The 20,857-nt window shown below is 46.1% G+C and overlaps 2 protein-coding genes across 6 annotated transcripts in view; both read right to left on the bottom strand.

The window, feature by feature from the left end:
* Positions 1-192: 192 nt before the first annotated feature.
* On the bottom strand, positions 193-10,788 carry PPIL6 (peptidylprolyl isomerase like 6). The gene is made up of 8 exons (XM_069805109.1): positions 9,639-10,788; positions 8,235-8,330; positions 7,589-7,777; positions 6,600-6,662; positions 6,306-6,453; positions 4,946-5,002; positions 1,663-1,798; positions 193-421 (listed from the first exon to the last, which is right to left on the bottom strand). Exons 1-8 carry the CDS (start codon positions 9,723-9,725, stop codon positions 310-312), a joined length of 888 nt encoding a protein of 295 aa, XP_069661210.1. The 5' UTR covers positions 9,726-10,788; the 3' UTR covers positions 193-309.
* Positions 10,789-17,619: 6,831 nt separating this feature from the next.
* Positions 17,620-20,857, bottom strand: part of LOC104316230 (zinc finger and BTB domain-containing protein 24) — an 82,249-nt gene continuing 79,011 nt past the window's right edge. For 4 of the 5 annotated variants that reach the window (XM_069805107.1, XM_069805103.1, XM_069805105.1 and 1 more), the window contains exons 6-7: positions 20,547-20,628; positions 17,620-19,621 (exon numbers count right to left, since the gene is read on the bottom strand). In XM_069805107.1, the coding sequence (XP_069661208.1) occupies positions 18,811-19,621; positions 20,547-20,628 (893 nt within the window). In that variant the 3' untranslated portion in view covers positions 17,620-18,810. Of the gene's footprint in view, positions 19,622-20,546; positions 20,629-20,857 lie in introns of those variants that run through there. The other variant, XR_011328487.1, reaches the window with a different exon arrangement.

Raw genomic sequence — 20,857 nt, 5'->3', positions numbered from 1 at the left:
TCCACCTGTGCTTTAGCCATATGTGCATTCTGCCATATCTGCTTGTCTCTATATGATCGTATTGACACCATTTCCCATAAACTATAGACTGGCACTGAGATACGTTCACAAGTCTTTTTCTATACTCCTGTAAAAGTGCTTTTTAACAGCTTATGAACAATTTTTTTAAGCCAGAAGAACGTTTCCAAGCTATTCACATGTGCCAGTAGCGCTTTTATTTTCGCCTTAAGTAAAAGCCATCAAGGTCTGTAAAGAGCTGAGTGGAAAATAGTGCTCTACCTTACAGCAGGCAGGAAAACCAGCTGGCGATCATGGCTCAAAGGTCCCACAGTTAATAATCTTGCAGGCTACCGTAGGCCTTTCGTTATAGGTAGGTACGACTTCCAGACTCTGGAGGACCTCCGTGCCCTCGATCAGTTGCCTACGGGAGGGAGAAGGACACATATGATCCATCTCCGTCCAGAGCCAGCTCTGCAGCCTCCGGCTTGTGCGGGGCTGTAATAAACCCAGGTGCCGCTTTCCTACTGACAGGCTGCACCCGCTCTGCTCTTTAAAAAGTTGTTATTCTCAATGAGGTTGCAAATGCCATCAGTTCTTGATTAAGTAGCCTCTAGTTGGCGTTTTAGGAGAGGTGAAAATACTACGGCTTTATACAGCTACATTTATTAAAAGAAAAAATGTCGTACTATGTGCCCCAGCTACAAATGGCCATTACTTTTGAGGAGAAAGAAGTCGAGAGACACGCTGTCAGAAGTGACAGCATTAGAAGTGACTCCCTGAGAAATATCTTTCATTTCCTTCGTTCACAACGCCAACCTGAATCCTGAAAACAGTCCAACATTTTGCAATCTTTACGATTTTCAGCCTGTCCTGCTCCCACGCTATGGGAGCATGAGCTGTGCCTCCTGCAGGCGCTGGCACAGCGATGGATGCCAGCAGTGCTCGGGAAAGCTTCATACCCTATCCCATCCCATCCCATCCCATCCCACCCCATCCCAGCGGTACCAAGTGGGGAGGACACTGCAGGTGGCCCTTGCCCAAGCAGGGACGTCAGAAGGACGGAGAGAGCAGAGCTGGAAAGTGCCCGGCTGTCCTCGTCATATGCTGTGGCTGCTTTTTGCTCCCTCAGGATTAAACCCCCACCCAGATTTAAGAGGCCCTGGCTATAAGATCATGGACCCTGCACCTTTCAGATTATACAGAGCCGGTGTCAAGGCTGAAACTCGAGGTGAACGCTGCTGGTTATAAGTATATCCAGCCAGCAATTGCTTTTGGTTTGTTCTCTGTAGGTTAAATGGTTGTGCTTTTCGCTTCCTTTAAATGTGCCGTCTTTCTCCATGATGTGGTTACATGGAAACTGCACTTGCTGTGTGGTAATACGTACGTATTTCATTCTATTACAGCAGGCAAACAGCTCAGAGCAATAATCTTCCTTGCAGCTTTGCCATAGGGTTTTCCAGCTTAAGCAAGCCAGGCCAGGGCAGAGAAAGGGAGGGATGGGTATCATCAGGTACTGCAAATTTGATTTGTCCATCCTCGCCCTGGCCAGAGGCATCCATCCGCGTTGCAGCTGCCCGAGGGATTTCATGGATGCTGGGCAGCAACGTCCTGCGGGGCCAGGGCGAGCTCCCGCGCAGCGGCAGCAAGCTTGTCCGTACTTACCCGAAAGCCACGTATTTTTTGTCCAGGTAGGGAGCTGGCTGGAGGGTGATGTAGAACTGCGAGGCGTTGCTGTGGCGGCCCTTGTTGGCCATCCCAAGGACCCCTCTTCCCTTGTGACGGATGGAGAAGCTTTCATCTAGGGAAAGAGTTCGGGGATGAAAGGCCGCAGTTGCGTTGCTCCCTTTGCTCCTATTCCCTTTTGCCAGCTCCCACAAGCTCCCCTTTCCTTCTTCCCCGCTCTCCCTTTCCCTTCTCCTTTTCCCCCAAAGGTCTCGTTGACTCCCACGCGAGCCAAGTCCGGTTTGAATCAATGTCCTTCCTAGAAGGAGCTTCCCACTACTGCCTAGTGCTTAAGCCGGTAAGGAAGCTAATGAAAAATATCCATGAAAAAGCACTCTAGGTATTTCTGAATGTCCGAGCCGCAGCAGCGATGCCTCCGGCTCTCCGTTGTCGGTCCGTAATGCCTCTCGCTGGAGGAGCTCGGGGCACTTAGCTCGGCATTTCCCCGCGGCTACCGGGGATTATTCCCACTGTACGGATGAGGAAGGCGGGAGGCAGAGCGGATGGTCCAAGCGCAGCCTCTGCTCTTGAAGAGGACAAGATCCCCGGTGAGGGCAGGCAGGGCTGCGAGGGCAGGATGGGTCTCGCTGGGGAGGGATGCCCGGCTGCGCCCAGTGCTTGGCGGCTGGCGCCGGAGGGGGAGCGGGAGACTTCTTTAGCCAAATAAAATGACGGAGCTGAATAAATGGAGAGCGGATATTTAGTTAAGGAGGCTGGGGTGCTTCCCAGAGCGGAGGCTTTGTTCCAGGGCGAGGAGAGGAGGCAGGCGATGGGAGCGAGAGCTGTGAGGAGGTGGAGAGGATCCTCCGTGCCGGCCGAGGAAGGACTGGTGAGGGAGAGAAGAAATGGCTCTCAAGAGGGATGACTGGGGAAGGATAGGCATTAGGTGGGGTTGGGGTTGGGGGATGATGGCAAGGACTTGATTCCTTCTTCTCCGTGGAGGGAGCCCGGCTACGAGGTGGGGAGCAGGGGGTCCACTGATCCTGACCTCCTCCGTCACCCGCCTCTGGTCTGATCACACTGAGCCGTCAAGAGCCCCATCGAGCTCTCAGCAAGCTTGAAGGAAACTGTAGAAATATTTAGATTTTATTGTTCTCTGATTTTTTTTTTTAAATTCTTTTTACCCTGTTTGAGTGCCTTTCTCAGAAACTGATTCATAAAAATGGTAATTAAATTTTAACTGAACAGTTACTCCCTGACCACTGCCTTGCGGTTTGCAAAATGACTTCAGCAGACTAATTTTGGAGCAGGATGCTTTGTCCAATGACATGACGCTCCAGCCTGAGTGATTCTCTGTAATTACCTCAGTCCTTTCAGCTCATTACAGTAAAATGCGGTTGCGTCCCATTAATTTCAGCAAGCGCTGCAGCGCCCAGATGCGTGCCAAGCACGGAGTCTCCCAGAACATTGCTGGCTGACAGAGGCATCTCTCACCCATTTCAGATATCCAAGATATTTGTCCTCTGCCCTCAGTGTAAAAGAGTTTTGCGGGAAGTACTGGGAAAGCAATCTAAGCCTTAAAATAGAAAGGCATACCCAAGGGAACACCTTTCTCAAGGATGAAAAGCAACTTTTAATTAAAAAGGGGGAGGGGAAGAATTAGCAATCCTCTCCTTCAATACATCAACACGTGGAATATGTGCAGTGTGGGTAACAAAACTCTTCCAGGGACACTTTCAAGGTTGACAGATTCCATATTAAATCCACCGTAAAATCACTTAAGCGATTTTTGATGCATCGTCACCTTCCCACGTGACATGGCAGCTTCTTTCCTGGGTGGCACAGGGAAAGCACAAGCTCTGCCTGGAGGAGGAGGATGGAGCTGGGCTGGGGCTCCATGCGGCAGCCCGGGCAGAGCACGTGGGGCCATCGCTCTCCTGTATGCAGAGGTGCCCACGCACGCTCAAACTCGTTTTCTTCCACGGAGGATTTCTACCCGAAGAGAAAGCGCGAAGGGTGCGAGATGTGCACTAGCACAAATCCAGTGAGTAGCATTGCTGGAAAAAGAGGATTCACAAACTTTTAAATCCTCAGTGACATCCGCCTTGCAAACAATTTAACAGCCAGTCCTATTTTTTCCCAATACCAGCTCATGTTCTTTCTGAGATGCGTGCATCCCGAGAGTCTTGGCTTGCTGCTATTTCAGGAGCTCCAGCGTCAAGGAAGTGATTTTTGCCCCGTCCTGCCCACTCTAGGCAGCCCGTAGCATTTACCCCCTTAAATCCCGTACGCCGGGCTTCCACCTCCCGCAGCCTCCGGCCGGGTTTTGGTCCGTCCGTCCTGGGGCCTTGGAGGTGAGAGCGGCTTCTCCTCACGAGTGGGCTCTTCAGCCTCTTGGGAAAGAAAGTTTTCAGCTACGCTTGGCATTTCTGATCTCACTGTTGGCTGCTGCCCAGCCTGCTCAAATGTCACATCGTTTGCACCATTGGCAGTGGGAAAGCTTTTATGTTAAGGGAGCATAAATCACTTTCAAAAGTGCTTTAACTGTCATAAAACTTCCTTGTGGGTAGCATTAAATCTAAACAGAAGATCCCAAACGTCTGCGTCAATTATGTGGGTTGTTTTTCTTAAATATCGCACGTTACAATGTTTGTTTCTTTTACATTTTATTACTTTATACCCGTATGGGGGAACATTTTTTGTTAAACTTAGCTTATGTTTGTCATTTCTTGACTTCCATGGTTTTATGTGAGACTGAGAAGTAACTCCCCTTACATCCGCAGAGTCACGTAGCCGCTGGCAGCGATGCCTGCGGTGTGCCCAAGCCTGAAAAGCTGCCCGAGGTCCAGGAAATCTAGAGTTAAAGCCGACTTACTTCCATTGCTTTAAATGCATTTAAACAAGTGGTATCAGGTGCCTGGAGATCTGTAGCTAATCCACTTCTGCATTTCTAAGGTCCTACCCACGAGGCGAGTATTTGCCGTTTGTAGGCAGCGGGTGACCACCAGCCCTCACTGAGGCAGGGAGAAGGGGCTGGTGGAGCTGAGCCCCGGGCAGGGGACACCAGAGGAGGGGGACAAGGTTACAGATCAAAAAGTGACCTCGCTAAAGCAGTCTGGTCATGCTAATACAAGCGGGTAACGATCCTGACTGAAAAGCAAACCCTTTTGCTTTAGGGAGATGAAAAGAAATTCCCAGGTTATTTTGTGAATAAGATCAGGTAAACAACTTGATTTTTGTGGAAATTTGCCATTTTCGCAGTGAGATAGCTGAGGAAACATACCTTCAAAGGTGGGGCCGTAAATTGACTCTCCTCCATCTCCCTTTCCAGTTGTGATGTCTGCAGGGTAGATAAAAGTAACCATCAGAGACCAGGTTTATCACAGGCGTTATCGGGAGTTGTCGGTGAGCAGCTCTGCCGAGGTCAGACGTGGGTTTGCGCATCAGCCTGAGGGAACGACTGCGTCCATCTTTCTGTTATACCATATATATATGGTCTCTCTATGGAGAACTACTTCACGGGGTGCATTTAATGGCTGCCCCTCTGAGAAGGTCCAGCATCTCCTGCTGGGAGAGCTCCTGCAGTGGCAGCGCCCAGCCGAGGAGGGGACGTCCTGGAGAAGGACGTCTGTCGGGGGAGCAGGGTTAGAAGAAGGAAGGGTGAAAATGCAGCTGTGCCATTATGGTGAGTTAAGACCACTAACTTGTCTAAGAATAGAGGTTTGATAAGAGCGAAATTCCTGTTGAACCAGATTTCTGATGAGTGAGGCACCAAAGCAGCCTGATGCATCTATTTTTAATTTTTATTTTTTTTTTAAAGAAGGCTGGTTTTGTTACTTTAGTTACACATTGTCTTACACTATCAGGTTATGGTTAGTCCTCTACAGTAGCAAGCTTGTAATTTTAGGTTGCTTTTATGAACTACATAGGCATCTGCATAGTTATTCATGAAAAGTAGGAGGTATAAACTTGAAATGTATTTACGCACTCACAGTTGGAGCAAGGCAAACGCAGCTAAGAAATACACGGAGGTAAGATGTATGATAGACCAAAAGGGAGTAATGAAGGAAATACCTTCTGATACACTCAACTACCTTGACTTCCCTGCGGATGTCAGTCGGGCAAACTGAGTGACACATCGTTCATGGTGCCGTTCTCCTTGGTGCCACACTCCAGGCACTGAACTGGCGTTCAGACAACTCACCAGCATGTTTGCAAGGGTTCTGACACTTGGCTAAATGCCTCCCTAAGGTAATCGCTCTATAAAAAAAGTAATATGTTTTCCTATGGATATCCTTACTTTTTTCATGTTTCCAATTAGTTTCCTGATCACTTACCAAAGAACGTCATGGAAAAGAGTTTTAATGTTTTCAATTCGTTTCCTAAATTCTTTTGAAAAACTCTTGGATAATCAAAAGAACAAATTATCTAAACTTTTCCTATGTTTAGAAAGTGATATAGCTAAAAGAGAAAATGTTTTCTGGTTTTTATATATATATATTAATTAGGAGCTTCTCCTGCAGAGATTAGCTTTGTCATGCAGTTCAGCTCTGTCTCCGTGGATGAAGGCTATTATTCATGGAGATCATCCCACCCTCACTTCTGCTGGAACTTGGATTTACTCAGGACACCTGGAAACTCACCTCCTCCTTGGATCCACCCGTTTTTCACAAGGCGATGAAAAAGGGAGTTTTTGTAGGTGAGCTCTTGGCCGTCGCGGGGAGACTTTGCTCCTCCAGCACACAGGGCACGGAAATTCTCACAGGTCCTGGGACACGCATCTGAAAAGAGCTGCAAAAGTGAGAAGAGGAAAAAAATGTGTGAAATTCCTAGCTGATGTCCACTGGCCAGATTTCCATCCCCCCTCCTTCAGCAGGTGAAACCACCGCGCTGGCTGTGCTTGTTCCTCGCTTTTGCTTTTCTCCTCTGCAACGTACCTCAAACAGCAGCCTCCCGACGGGCTGTTCCTCAATGGCTATCTCCAGGTACACGAACACGTGCTGTTTAGAGCAGAAAAACAAACGCAGTGAGGGAAAGGCCAGCTCTCTGTGCCGCACTCGCTTCCTCACCCAGGCCAGGGTCCAGCTACCTGGCGTGAATGGTCTCAGAAAATGTCCGTGGGATTGTCAATGCACAACAGCGTTCCTACTGTTTTGTTTAAATAAACAAAAAAGTAGAGAATGTTTCACTTCATTCTGGGCAGAAATAATCCCAACAGTGTGTTAAAAGCAAACTACTGGACGGGGACTGCTTCTTCATCTCACATTTATTTACATGCCTATTGCAGCCCATACAATACAGGCAGGAATAAATGAATCCGCAGGAATAGCGGCCATCCCACCAACATGGACATTTCTCACTCTTCCCAGGCAGCCTCAAATCCGTGTGCAATCGATGCTGCATCTTCTGCGGTATTCATTTTGGTATGACATTTTATTTTCCTCTGCTCTCAATCCCGTGTCAGCGCTGGCAGCATCGCACCTCACGACACCACGGCATTTCAGGGGGTCTTGGCTGGGAAAGGAGAGGTTTGGCAGTTGGGCTTTTGGTACCCAAGAATAAGGGCATCCAAGAATTTTGGTAGCTAAGGGCTGGGCGGTTTGGGATTTCAGAGCAGCGCATTTGCAGGATGGTCAGCAACGCGCTTTGGTCAGACTGTCCAGCCCTGTAGCAGTTAATACGAGTTGGGCATCAGGGCTAGCGTTTGCCCATTCCTGGCTGCTAAGAGGCACGGAGGCACTGCCGTCCTCAGCGGGGGATGCTCCCCATCAGCCCCTCCAGCCCCGACCCCACCGTCACGGGGCAGAAACCAAGAAACTGCGACCGCTGGGCTCGCTTCTCCTTCCTCCTCGTGGTGCCTGCCCTCTCATCTGACAACCTCTCCAGCCACTTACCTTGTACCTTCGGGTAAAACGCTGCCACTTGCCTGGCTGTTTTTCAGATGTTTGACGTAGAAATCCTCAGCGATCGCTCGGTAAAGTGCCTCGGGCTTGAAGTCGCGATAGTCCCACTCATGGTAAGACCACTCGAGTAGCTCCTTCTCGTCCCCCAGCAGCTGGCCGTCAACGAAGCACATCACCGAGGAGGCATAAGCCCACACCTCACCTCTCAGTTCCTGCATTTCAGAGGGACGACAAAGCTTCCAGGGATTAATTACACACTTAGTGAAGAAGCAGGCAGTAATATCCACCGCAGGTAAGGTGGCCTGTGGTATTTTTATGCCTTTCCTACCTTAAAAACCACAAACCCCGCCAACTGGAAGGGACTGGGCAGCAGCTTTCGGTGAGGTGTGCTGACGTCGCACGCAGTTACGTACCCTAAAGGTCTGGATCCTGCTGCTACGGGACGTTATCGTGACAAGAGTCATCTGGGTGTCACTTTGGGGCAGCTCAGACTGAGCAGGAAAAGCGCCTGGAGAGCCCCATCCTGCCTTGAGGGCCCCCGAGAACGTTCAATAAATTGGGGTGGAAAAGCTCGCTTGCGAAATCTGGGGGTGGCTCGGAGCTGGGAGGAGGGCTGCAGCCCCAGGGAGAGGATGCGGGTCTGAAACAACCCGAGGACGCAAGAGTTACCTTCTTTTTCTCCTGTAAATATTCACACCACGCAAATTCCGCTAAAGGCTGTATTACAGGATCTGCAAACTTCCTTGGAAATTTCAGCTTCAGAGCCTGTATTTTCAAGGTGAGGAAAAAAAGATTTGTTTACAAGCAGTTTAATACCCTCCCACACTTTATCCTATCACAGCTTGTATTTCACTCATGAACTACAACCTAAGCCACGTTCTAATCCAGTTATTGCTCTGCACCCCTCACGCCTCTGGCCTAATTCCCGACACTTGCAGAAGTACACGCAAATTGCTCTAAATCCCTGTTTGCGGATGTAGCGGGTGTCTTGTTTTTCTAGGAAGGGCTGCTTCACAAATATTACTGAATTATACTGGTACCCCCCCCGCCCCTCACGTGAGGTGGATGTAAGAGGTGAGATATTCAAAGATGTTGCTGAGCATCATCAACTGCATTTTTTGCACGCATTCTTGCATGCACGGGGGGGGGCACAGTCCTCTACTGTCCCAGGAGATTGGACCCAGGGCCTTGGGGCGAGCGAGTGGCTCGGTGAAGGCTGCAAGGTGGATGTTTCCAGACCCTGTTGCTTGTACTATTGCCTCGGGAGCACGCCGCTATTTAGATATGGGACATTCCTGTCCATCAGTTTAGCCTTATCTCCATGTGGGCTGTGGCAAGTGCCACAAGCTGTGGCTCAAAGCCAGCCGAGCTGGCCTTAAAAAGAATAAAGCAAAGTGACTTTCTATTCAGCTCACGGTCCCTGTTGCTGTTGTTGGGATGGTGGCTGGGAAAAAAAAAAAAAAAAAAGGGAAAAAAGCCAAGAGGCACACACCCCCTGCAGCTATCAGCTTGGCTTGTCCTTAGGGCTGCTGATAGATTGCAGAGCTTCGTCAGCTGTAAATAATGCTGGGGAACAAGCCTGGCAGATAAACTTTTACAGGCAGGGAGGGCATAAAGGTCAGCACTGCGCACCCCACAGCGGGCTGTGTGCTGCGCATCTGCCGCACAGCCGAGCTTCTCATGAAAAGTCTGCGAAACCCCGTGAGGTTTGCAGCTTTTTGCTTTCTCATTTGCACCGACAGAGCTGCATTAAGGACTTGTCAGAAGCTGCCGAGCGAGTCGGGCAGAGCTGCGATGTGCATAACACCTTATACAGCATTGCACAGCTGTAAAATTTCCTGGGGGTGTAGGAACGAGGATGCTGCAACAGAGACCCCCCGCCCCGAGCAGCACCCCATAAAGCCTCGGTGCCTGCGCCTGGCAGCACCGAAGAAGAGCAGAAACCCCAAATCTGGAATATTTTCTTTCCAAGAGCCTCCGCCGCGCGCAAGCATTCTTCTGCTTATTTACTTCCAGCCCGCGCCGCTCCCCGCTGCTCCCAACCCGGCGCTGGGGTCGAAGCCCGGGGTTTACCTCCGCCGTGCACTTGGCCACGTGGAAAGCCGGATCCCGGAGCGTTCCCACCACCGTCAGAGCCACCGGCACCCACCGCGGGCCCATGGCACCCCGGCCACCGCGAGTCCGAGTCCGTCAACAGAGCCCGGCTCCACGGCAACGCCGGACACCAACACACACACACAAAACCCCCGCAGTTCTAAGCGCTTCCCAAGCAGTTTCAACCCTGTCAGAGTGTGGGAAACGCTCCGATTTCTGTTTTTTCCGCGAAGGAAGGAAAATGAGGTTACACAGAAAGCACGCGGAGGAGCAGAGGACTGAAGCCAGCTCTTTCCCCAGCTCACGAGGGATGCCGTCAGTACGGGTTCATTTAAAAGAAATTATGAATATCCTGTTGCTAACGGTGGCTAATAGCAGATGCACAACAAAACGCGGTAAGGATAAGCAAACACGAGAGCAGCACTTCCCCATTACGCTCCCAGCCTCTGCTCAAGGATTTCCCGGTACCTTTGTGTTTAATTCCCCTTGGTGGCTCTTTTTCATGTGAATTTCTTCGCTTTTCAGACAAATGTAAAAATCCGGACCCGCAAAATCCCGTGGCAATGAGATTTACAGCTTAATTACACCCCGTGTAAAGCGTGCATCTCCTTTTGATGCAGAAACTCCTACCCACGGCTGGATTCACCGGGCGCTGCCGAGACATCGTTCCCACCGGCAGCCTGGGCAGAGCGGTACGGGGCACGGACGGAGCGGTTCCAGAGAGGTCACGGCTCCCGCAGCAAAGATTTGTGCCACCGCGGCAGTTTTGTGCCCTTTCGGCGAACGCAGCACGTGCACAAGCAGTCTTGTGGGGCAGCTGTAGGTTCGGCACGGGCTTCTGTCGGCACGCCTGGGTCAGGTCACTTTTCACCTCTGAGGAGGATGAATTTTAGGAGACACCGGTGTTAGAAGCGACAGAACTGAACTGTGTGTCGTGTCAAAAACTGGCGTAACTTTTCGTGACATGGTGGAGCAATGGAGCAATCGCCACATCCCCGGGAAAAACACGTCTTTGACATGTCAAAATCCTATTGCAGATGAGACAGTTGTGATTTTCACACAGAAAATACGTTCTGCACAACAAACATATGTTAAATACAATAAAAACTGTATTAATTTCTCATCTTAATAACGATGTGCGCTCTTCTTCTTTTTCAATTGTATATCCAAATGGCTTTACAAAGTGCTAAATTTGTACATAGCCACAGAGTCAGAACCAGAAAGCCTAGAGCCTCTTAGCTAGATGTTTCTCAACTACCCGGGCCCATAAAAAATTCAGACTGAGAAAAATCACAGGTTGCAGAGGGCTCCCCCATGTAGCCCTGAAGTTCCTCTGGTCTGTGTGTGGCTCAGTGAGATTTTCTTAAAGTGATTCATTAGGGCAACACTTTTCTAACTATTTTGTTGGGATTTGCAGCAACGTTGGATTTTAAGAGCTCCATCCTCACGGTACCAGAGACGGTGAAGATGATCAGATTCAGAAAGTTTAGCCACCACAGCTGCTCCCTTGCCTGAAAGACCCGTGCGCAAGATGTTATAATTTCATATTATGAAGTTGTCCTGCTGAAAAAATGCAGAAAACCGATGGATATTGGACAATTTGGACAACGGGACATATTAAAATCCTATGGTAGACAAGGCAGTTTTAATTTACACGCAGATACTGGATGGCAGCAGACGAGCCGAGGCGTGACGGTAGCGAACCGCAGCAAACAGCGTGTGCGACTGCAGCTACGTTGTGTACAGGCTGTGACTGAGCGATGCAAAGGAAAGCCCTTTCCTTCCTCCTCCTGAGCTGCCAGAGCCTCTGCAGAACCTAATTTTAGTAGCCGGACCATATGGCTTCTGCTATTGCCAAAAAGAGTCTAGAGCAGCCTTATATAAATTCAGGAAGAGAAGCAGCACACCCGGAGTCAAACACAAAATCAGTAATGCTTCAGAAAATACTCTCTTCGCTCTCTATTTTTCTCTACATCCATATTTTTAGCCTGATACAGATTAATACAACTGAAGTTTATTTGGCCTTTTAAAAAATGTCTCTTTCCTCCTTTTTGTACTACAAAAGTATTAAAACCAGAGCAATCCACTGCATATTATTTTCAAAAAACCAGACTGATGTCTGCGTTTTGTAAATGGGCTTAAATTTACACATAAACCCTGCTCCTGAAATTTAGTTCTGCACATACATATGACTGGCTCCTGTTACTCCTTTTTCTTTAAAAAAAAAAAAAAAAAAAATTAGCTGGGTTTTTTTTACTGATAATTTCTAGCATGGAAATTCTTACTGCCATTGTGGGCAAGAAAGGGAATTAACTATAAGTCTAAGTCAATAAGAAAAGCAATAATTAGCCAAACAAGCGTAACATTATTAGCCAACAAGCTAGTAATATCACTAGCTGTACAGGACTGTTTTCTGCAAATTTATGATGGGCTTTTTTAAAAAACAAGAGCAAGCCCAGAGCCATGGATTACTTGCTGCCTCTTTCCATTCTGGCTTTTATTTCTCCCCTTCTTTTCACATCATGTTGCAATTCAGGTACGTTAAAAATCTATTCAACAGGTTGCCAGTCATCATGATTATATATATCAAAATCTTAAACTGTATGATTATTATTCATTTCAGCCTCTTTCTGCTACCTGTTTATGACCAGATGATGATGCTGTTCTGCAAGCTTATTCATATTTCTTAGATGAGCACAGACGTTTTGCTGGTGTTAGGAGTTAGACGGGAGTTTGCGGGTCCCGCTGGGCTCTGCCAGCTGTGGCGGACGCACCGTGCTGCATTCGGTTTGGAGACAGCGACGACTACCATGAAGAAAAGTACGGAAAGCACAAGAAGTTGTACAGCGCATTTAAACCACGACACTGAAACCCTTTCAAAGGCCGTGCAGCAAATGTTCTTGGAAACATGAAGTCCTTTGAAACGTGCGCATGTGCCCTGACACGAGACCTGAGAATTTTGCTTCTGCGCGATTCTCAGAGGGGCCTCCTCACTCCAAACCTCCCCACCTGCTGCGGCTGCGGCCATTTCAGTTCCTTTCAGTCCAAGATAGCATCTGAAAGAGACCGAGAAAGAGAACAGAAAAGCAGAATGGATTAAGGAAAAAAAAAAAAAAAAAGACTATTTGAGAGCGATCCCACACCTGAAGGTCCTCTGGCAGGAGAGCTGCTAGGGGTCACGCAGCATCCGTGTGCTGAAGGGTCAGTCGAACGACTACAGCATCGTCCTGCTGAAAGCTGCATACAGAACAACGCTGTGCTTGTTGGAGACGCAAATGCCAAATAACTTCGCAGCGGATACCTGGAGAGGAAACACTGCACGGCTTATCTGCCGAAACTGCCGAACCACAACAACGTGCTGCGATGACTAGTGGGAGGGCCGCCGCCGCTGGTTCGCACCGGGCCCTCGGGCTGCCACGAGTCCTTTCCGAGAGATGCTATGCAGGGAAAACGCGGCTGTCGGATCACCCACCAGTCGAAGCGAACGTGAGAGACTTCAGAAAAGGTCTTACTGCTGCCAGGGAACGAAGGACAGATGCAGCCCTAGAAAGAAGACCTCTTTAAGCTTAGTCTTCCAGGTAGAAGGCAGAAACAGACACCACCTTATCAAGAAATTCAAAGCAAAGCCAAAGGGATAAGCCGATTTTGAAGATGACAATATACTCACAGGGCTGTCCGCAACAACCCGAAGTTCTCCAGGTGACTGCTGTAACAGCCACGAGGCACGCTGCCTTCGAGGGCAAGGAGGATCCCGTGGCTTGAAGGGAAGACCCATGAACACGTACGAATCAGTCCCCTTCAGGAAGGCAGACAGTGGGATACAGTTGCAGTTGTTAGAAAAACTTGCAGGACAGGGTAGGGAGCTACTAACTAAAGCAAAACTCTGCAACCTGCTATTCCAAACATACTTTCAATTAGGTAGGATGAAAACACTAGCCAGAAATGAGAAGTCAGCATAGTACAGCGAGATGCTGGTGTCCTGCTTTTGGCTGGGAAAGAGTTAATTTTCTTCTTAGTAGCTGGTACAGTTTGTTTTGGATTTAGTGTGAGTACAATGTTGATAACACACTGATGTTTCAGTTGTTGCTAAGTAGCGCCTATCCCAAGTTAAGGATTTTCCAGTTTCCCATGCTCTGCCAGCAAGCAGGTGCACGAGGAGCTGGGAGGGAGCATGGCCAGGACCGCTGACCTGAACTAGCCAAAGGGATATTCCATACCATAGAACGTCATGCTCCGTATATAAACTGCGGGGAGTTGGCTGGGAGGGGCGGATCGCTGCTCAGGCATCGGTCAGCGGGTGGTGAGAAATTGCATTGTGCATCACTTGTCTTTTCTTGGGTTTTATTTTTTATTTTATTATATTCCTTTTCATTACAATTATCATTATTCTACTTTATTGTTAGTATTACATTTTATTTTACTGAACTGCTCTTACCTCAACCCACGAGTTTTACTTTTTTCCCTGATTCTCCTCCCCATCCCACTGGGAAGGGAGTGGGATGGAGCGAGCGGCTGTGTGGTGCCTAGCTGCTGGCTGGGCTTAAACCAGGACAGCTGGTTCACCTAGAATATGCCTGGGTGGTTCTTCCATTCAGAAGACTTGCTTGGCCCAGAGATGACCAGTGGTCCCTCTGTTGTAGAGCGCCATTTATTGTTCACCATGTTTTATGGAGGATCGGAAAAGGGATGGAGCATATAGGAGCGTCATAGCTCACAGGACTGCAGGTCCGCAAGAAGCAGACTCTTTAATGCCTCTAACGAATAGATAAAAGAGGCCCTGAAATTACAGCTACGGAGAGTATGGCACTACCTGTTCCTTCTCCGCTCCCGAAGAGAACGTGCGATAGCAGGAGGATTGGCAAGAAGCCTGCAGAGACGGACTTCTGACCATGGGAAGATAAGTGTCTCCAGGAAGCTCCCGAGTCCTGCCCAGGCTCCGGGGCACACCTGCTTGGCAAACCGGTCTCCTCCCAGCTGCTCCCAACTGGGACTCGGCTTCTCCTTACACAGTCAGCGAGACAGTCTGCTGCAGAGATGGAAGACGTGGGGAGACAGAACACGTACCAGGCTGCTATGTTCACGTCGGCACTGGGCCAATGACTAGGAACGAATCCCATGCTAGCTTTCATTTAAGGTGAAGTGGGGGGGGGAAAAAAAAAAAATCCCAGCACACTAGGGTAGGTCTTAGCAAACACCAACCATGAATTTGATCGTGATGACTAACCAGCTAAGACAGTAAAACAAGCAGTTTACAAAGAAAGAGATGCAAGCAGAACTCCTTCCTGAACAGCTGGCAAGATCGACGCCGGGCTCAACACCCCTGATTTAACCTGTGAATAAGCATTCAGTTTGAAAAGAGTTCACAGTGAAGCAGTCATCTCCTCTTCCAATTAGACACTAGGAGGTTATTGGTGTAAAACCCATAGCAGTGCTTTTTTAGTCCCTCTGAGCAGAAAAGAGAGCATAAAACAAGTATTACAAAAACCCCCAGCCTTGCCAAGTAACACATGCTAGGATGAAGCTTCTCCTCCTGGCAGAATAATTTGCTTTCACAGCTCATAGGAAATAAATATTCTGGTAGACACCTATCAAAAATGAGATGTTAGACTGGAAAGCCCACTGGAATAATCCACACTGCCAGCATCTCGGCACAGAACTTGAGTGCCAAGGTCAAGAAATGCTACTTACAGCTAAACCATGAATATAATTGGGAAGCAGAGTAAGTGTACACACAATAGGCAAACACAGCCTGTTTGCTCTACCCCTCAAGGATTTGTTTCAACTTTCACCTGGAGAATCAGCCAAAATCTTCAGAAAAAGCCAAAATTTCATAAACTTGCAATTGAAAAAAGAATAGTAAAATCCTTTTAGAGTTCAACTACATGGGGTAACTTACAAATGGAGTAGAAGAGACACACAACGGTGTTAAGTGCTCACAAAAATGGACCCTTCTGTAGTCATCCTATTGTCCTGCATTTATGTCTAAAATCCTAATCTCATTTTAACATAGTAAGCAGTGAGATGGATTTATTAAGATTAGTCTATGTGAGAAAATGAGAAGTTAAGGTGTTTACTGGCTAAGGAGTAAAGCTATTTAGAGAGCTGCTTTGAAATGTAGTTTTTAAGGGATGCGGTTTTTTGCTAAATAGTTCTTGGTGGCAGCTGGACTAAAAAGCAAAGCTGAAGGGGTTTCCTTTCAAACTCAAAGCAATCCTAGGCTTCAGTTGCAGCCTTAAGAATGCACACACAGAAGAAGGATTTATTTTCATCTTTCATAGAAATGCATTCTCTAGAAAGGAAGCAAATGGTGTCAAAAAAGCAACATTTGTGGTATGAGAACCCACACGAGCTTCTCAAGCACAAGCTACAATGTGGGCTGACAGCTTAAGCAATGCAGGGTGCAAGATTAGTCACTGCTGTGCTATTCACAGCAGCTCATTTCTTCACTGGTAATTTGTAGAAAAACGTAAGAAAATTTCAAACCCAAAACTTCACTTTTTTTTTAGTTATAGGGAAAGCATCGAGCAATCACTATGTGATAGTGGCTCATGCATAACTACCGTTGTACTTAATCCTGCGAGGATAACTTCATAATGAACAAATCAAAGTTCAAAAGAAGAGGAAAGTATTTAACAGTTACTTCACTGGTAGTCTTAGAATTTAGCTTGTAACCAGCTTTTAAGCATTTCAGGATTCATAAATACACGGCAAGAAGAATCTCAGTGCAAGCTCCTGTAAATTTATGACTAGACAGTCTTATGGCTGCACATTACAGTATTTTAGATAAAATCCAAAGTTGTTAGGATGAAACTGCCAGAATATTTATTGTAAGCTTAAACTTATACAATTAATCAGTAAGATTTTCATAGGTGGTGTAACAAGCTTTACTGTATTATTTCATCTGTTCTTACAGCATCAAGACTTCAAGCTTCTCAAGTAGAACTGCAGAATATGCTGGTTCTCCCTGGTGGCAGAAAGTATACAAATTTTATTTCTCCATTCTGAGACAAAAGAAAAAGTGAAAAGCCTAGAGTTTTGCTGTGGGATGGTTTTGGTTTTTTTTTTTCGCATTGATTTATTCCCACTGTCTGCCCTTTTCATGATCCATTTATATAAAACCTGATTTAGTACTTTGAAAAAATGGAGACACTTACCCAAACTCCTGCAGCATACAGTCAGGAGCCGGCTGAGTAGTCTATAGACTTGAACGAGGAACATCATCCAGAATTTGGGCTCCCCAGAACAAGACAGACATTGACATACTGGACTGAGGGCAGCAGAAGTCCACCAAGGTGACTGAAGAGCTGGAGCACGTGGTGGAAAAGGCTGGTCAAGCTGGGTTTGTTCAGGCCTTAAGAGTAGGCGGCTTTGGGAGGACCTTACTGCTGTCTTCAACTACCTAATGGGAGGGTGTAGAGAAGACACTTCTTGGAGGTGCAGTGGTAGGACAAAATGCAGTGGACACAAACTGGAACATGGGAAATGTCAATTAAATATAGGAAACATTTTTTTTTCACTGCAAATTCACTGGAACTGGTGGCCTAGAGTGGCTGTGGATCTCCATCTCTGGAAGCATTCAGAACTCAACCAGACAATAGTGACATGATCTAGGCACACCTGCTTTGAGGAAGGTGATGGACCAGATGGCCTCTGGAAGTCACCTTAAATTATTCTATCGTTCTGCACACTGGCCTTTTATGCCAGTGACTCTCTCTGGGCAGTCATATAAGCCAAGCACACACAAAGATCTTTTGTTTTGCTTTTAAATTCACCTTAAGTTTTACATTTTTCATTTGTTAAAACATAAAATATAAATGTAGATCACAAGTATGACATCTTAAAAGTAAAGTGACGATTGAGCACGTTGCTTTAAGTACCAGTGGCATTTTATCTGGATTTTAACACACTAGTACACTATGTGAGATGTTACCAGTAGGCAAACTTGAAAATGCAAAGCATGTATTCTGGCATGGCATTTTATTAAGATGTCAAATCTTTTTTGTTAGCAGTCAGTCAGTCATTGAAAACAATCTGTACACATCTAATCTAGTCAGCAAAAATAGCTGTACAACTTTAACATGATATGCCCCATTTATATAGCTCATTATGCTCTGAAGTGATTCTATTCATTGTTGAAGTCCCCACAAAAACAATTACCAGCTTTAACATATATTAAAAGTAACATTACATTCTGCTCTCAAAAGTACAAAAAAATAACACTTTAAATATACACTGGCTCCTAACCTTAGACTGAATCCTATCAGGAAGAGAAATTTGCACTTCAATAGACAGTGCCTTCAACACCATGAGCTCTTCAAAGTGCTTGCCAGAGCGTGTGAACGCCATCCCCACCTACTAGATGATGAAATAAGGCACAGAGGTCAACTACCTTGCCCACAGTCATACAGGGAGCGAGTGGTAGAACCAACAGAGCAGAATTTGGGCTTTTCAGTTGTCCAGTGTAACCACCACATCTCTCTGCCACTATTCAAGTGCAATGGCTTAAGCACTTCTGAGGAGCAAAACTTGCACAGCATACAGTAAACAGAAAGAGCGATCCAGGGCCAGTCAAAGGCTGCAACAATTTCAACCCAAACCAAACAAATTTGGTAGTCAAATAAATCAAAATGCACTTCAGGGAATGATCACATAGAAAATCATATATTAACCTGCAGAGAGAAAGCTCATTAAACATAAGACATAAGGTGTTAGCTTTGCAAAAAGTACTGGTTATCTTAAGCTTGACAGTAGTTCAGGTAATGTTGACTTCATCAGAGAAGTCATATTTTCTGATCAGCAGACATCTTAAACACCATTCTTCTACCAGCAAGGGACACTACTCTGGAGAGTCACACAGAAATGCAAATAAGGGGCCAAGTATCTCTTCAGTAGGCATGGATGTGTATGAGGCACAAAAACCCCACATTAATCGCTTGTGAGGTATGGACTAAGTAGTAGAGAAATACCAATCTGGAAAAATAAAAAAAGTCTAAAATAAATAAGCTTAAGAAAACTGAAAGTCACCCATCAAAATCACCAAGAAATGCATCTTCAGATAGATTATGCTGCAGAAAAGAAAGTGTGATACATGTAATCACTGCTTGGATGAGAAGCATGCTATAGCCTAGCCCTCCGATGACAAATAAGCATTTCAGAAAGCCTGTCCTTGCATAGGATGCTCATGAGATGACTCATTTACAGACAGAGACTGCTGATGGGATTCAGAAACATGTACAGTTTGATTCTGTTCTTCACTGATTTGATGGGAAGGAACCGTATCTTGGCTAGAGTGAGACTGTTGACTTGATTCCTGAGTCAGCTGCACGTGCTGAGCTGGATGTGAAGATCCTGCTAAGTGGACTTCTTCATTTTGTCCTTGATGAGCATGGAGATGTTCTAGTGCTTCCTTGGAAAGAGCGATGACATGCATTTGTTCAGGCTGGGCAGTCTCTATTTGGTTTGCAATCATATTGATACTTTGGATTTGTTCTGCTTGCTCCTGCTGAGCTGAAAGCAGCAAGTTTTGCAACTGCTGTGGTGGCTGAGCCAGCAGCGTGAGGTTAGCAGCCTGCTCTGTTGTCATATTTGGGGCATTTTCTGCAGTAACAATACTAATGCCTTGACTATGACTAGGCATGAAGTTTATATTATGTACTGCATCTGTAACCAGGAGTTGAATTTCCTGCCCTCCAGAGGTGGAAAGTTGATACTGCTGCAGCTGAAGAATGTTTCTCACTTCTGAATTAGTGTTGGTGCTTGGGGCGGCACTGGCTTCCTGAAACTGCTTTTCCTTGCTATGAATTTTCAAATGAGACTTCAGGTTGTCCAGACGAGCAAACTGCAAACTACATTCTGGGCAGGAGAAAGGCTTTTTGCCTGTGTGTAAGATACAGTGTCTTCTCTTCGCACTGGAATCGGAGAAGGATTTTCCACATATACCACAAGAATATGGCTTTTCTCCTCTGCAAAAGAATGTATTTGATCTCACTAAAATATTCACTTTGACAGTGCTGCTTTCTGCAACTTATTATAGAATAAAAAACTTAAAATTATTATTTTGTTTTGCTAAGTCATAAGCACTTAAGAATAGTGACATTAAAAACATTCTCTATTTGACTACCTAATTATTTCTATTTGACTTCACAAAACACACAACACTTTCATTAGCATATACTCAAGACCTCCAGAGATAACATAACTGCCCTCCTGTCATAATACCAGAGTTACAAACTCCATGCTGCTAGACCTTGACAAGAATGCAACAACTTGCTTTGCACAATTGTAAGCACTGACCATTTTAAGAACACTTATTAACAGTGTGGGCTTCAAAACAAAAAGAAGAGTCCAAATCCTAACTTGCTGCCCAACTCAAAGGGATGAGAAATTTTATTGGAAAGGTTTTCTTCTACATAAGGCCCACAACAGTTCTCCAATGATTTAAAAATCTGACATGCCTTTATGCAATACATCACACTGACACGGGTAAAAGATAACTAACGCTGCTAAAGAGACACGAGAGACTACAGGGAAACAGGACAACGCTCCAATAACCTTGTTACACCGTGGCTACTGTTCTGCTGTCAAACAAAAATTGACAGTAAAATTTTCACATAAATAATATAGCAGGAAGTACATTGTCATTACACAGAAAAAAATTCACCAAAGAAGAATCTTACAATGTCTTGGCACACTAGTATTTAACAGTGCAGTACTTATCACTACCAATTATTTCTTTAAACAGATTAAAGCAAAAATGTTACGTCTTTAACCATCCATCCAAAATGCAAACAAGCCCTGACCATTTTATAACTGAACAAGCACTACATACAGTTATCAGACTAGAAGTTACATTTTTAAACAATGTAATGAAAATTAGACGTGCTGTACCTGTGAATTCTAATGTGAGTCTGAAGAGAACTTTTAGCTGTAAATGATTTGCCACAAATTTCACAAGTGAAGGGCTTCTCACCTATCAAAAAGAAATTTGACATCACTTTTTATATAGCACTTCCCATCAATACATTAAAAAACATTTTATATTTTACCATACACAGTATCAAGTGCATACTGTCAAATCCTCACACTTCTGCCATGGGTCAGGACAGATATATGAAACTGAATGAACTCTCTAGCTAAGTGAGGGTATAGTATTTTAAATGTACATCCCTGACGTTTCTCCCCTTTGAAGATAAAGAATT

This window comes from Haliaeetus albicilla, chromosome 17, assembly GCF_947461875.1.
Source record: "Haliaeetus albicilla chromosome 17, bHalAlb1.1, whole genome shotgun sequence".
Lineage (NCBI taxonomy): Eukaryota > Metazoa > Chordata > Aves > Accipitriformes > Accipitridae > Haliaeetus > Haliaeetus albicilla.
This window is presented reverse-complemented; position numbering and strand designations above follow the sequence as displayed.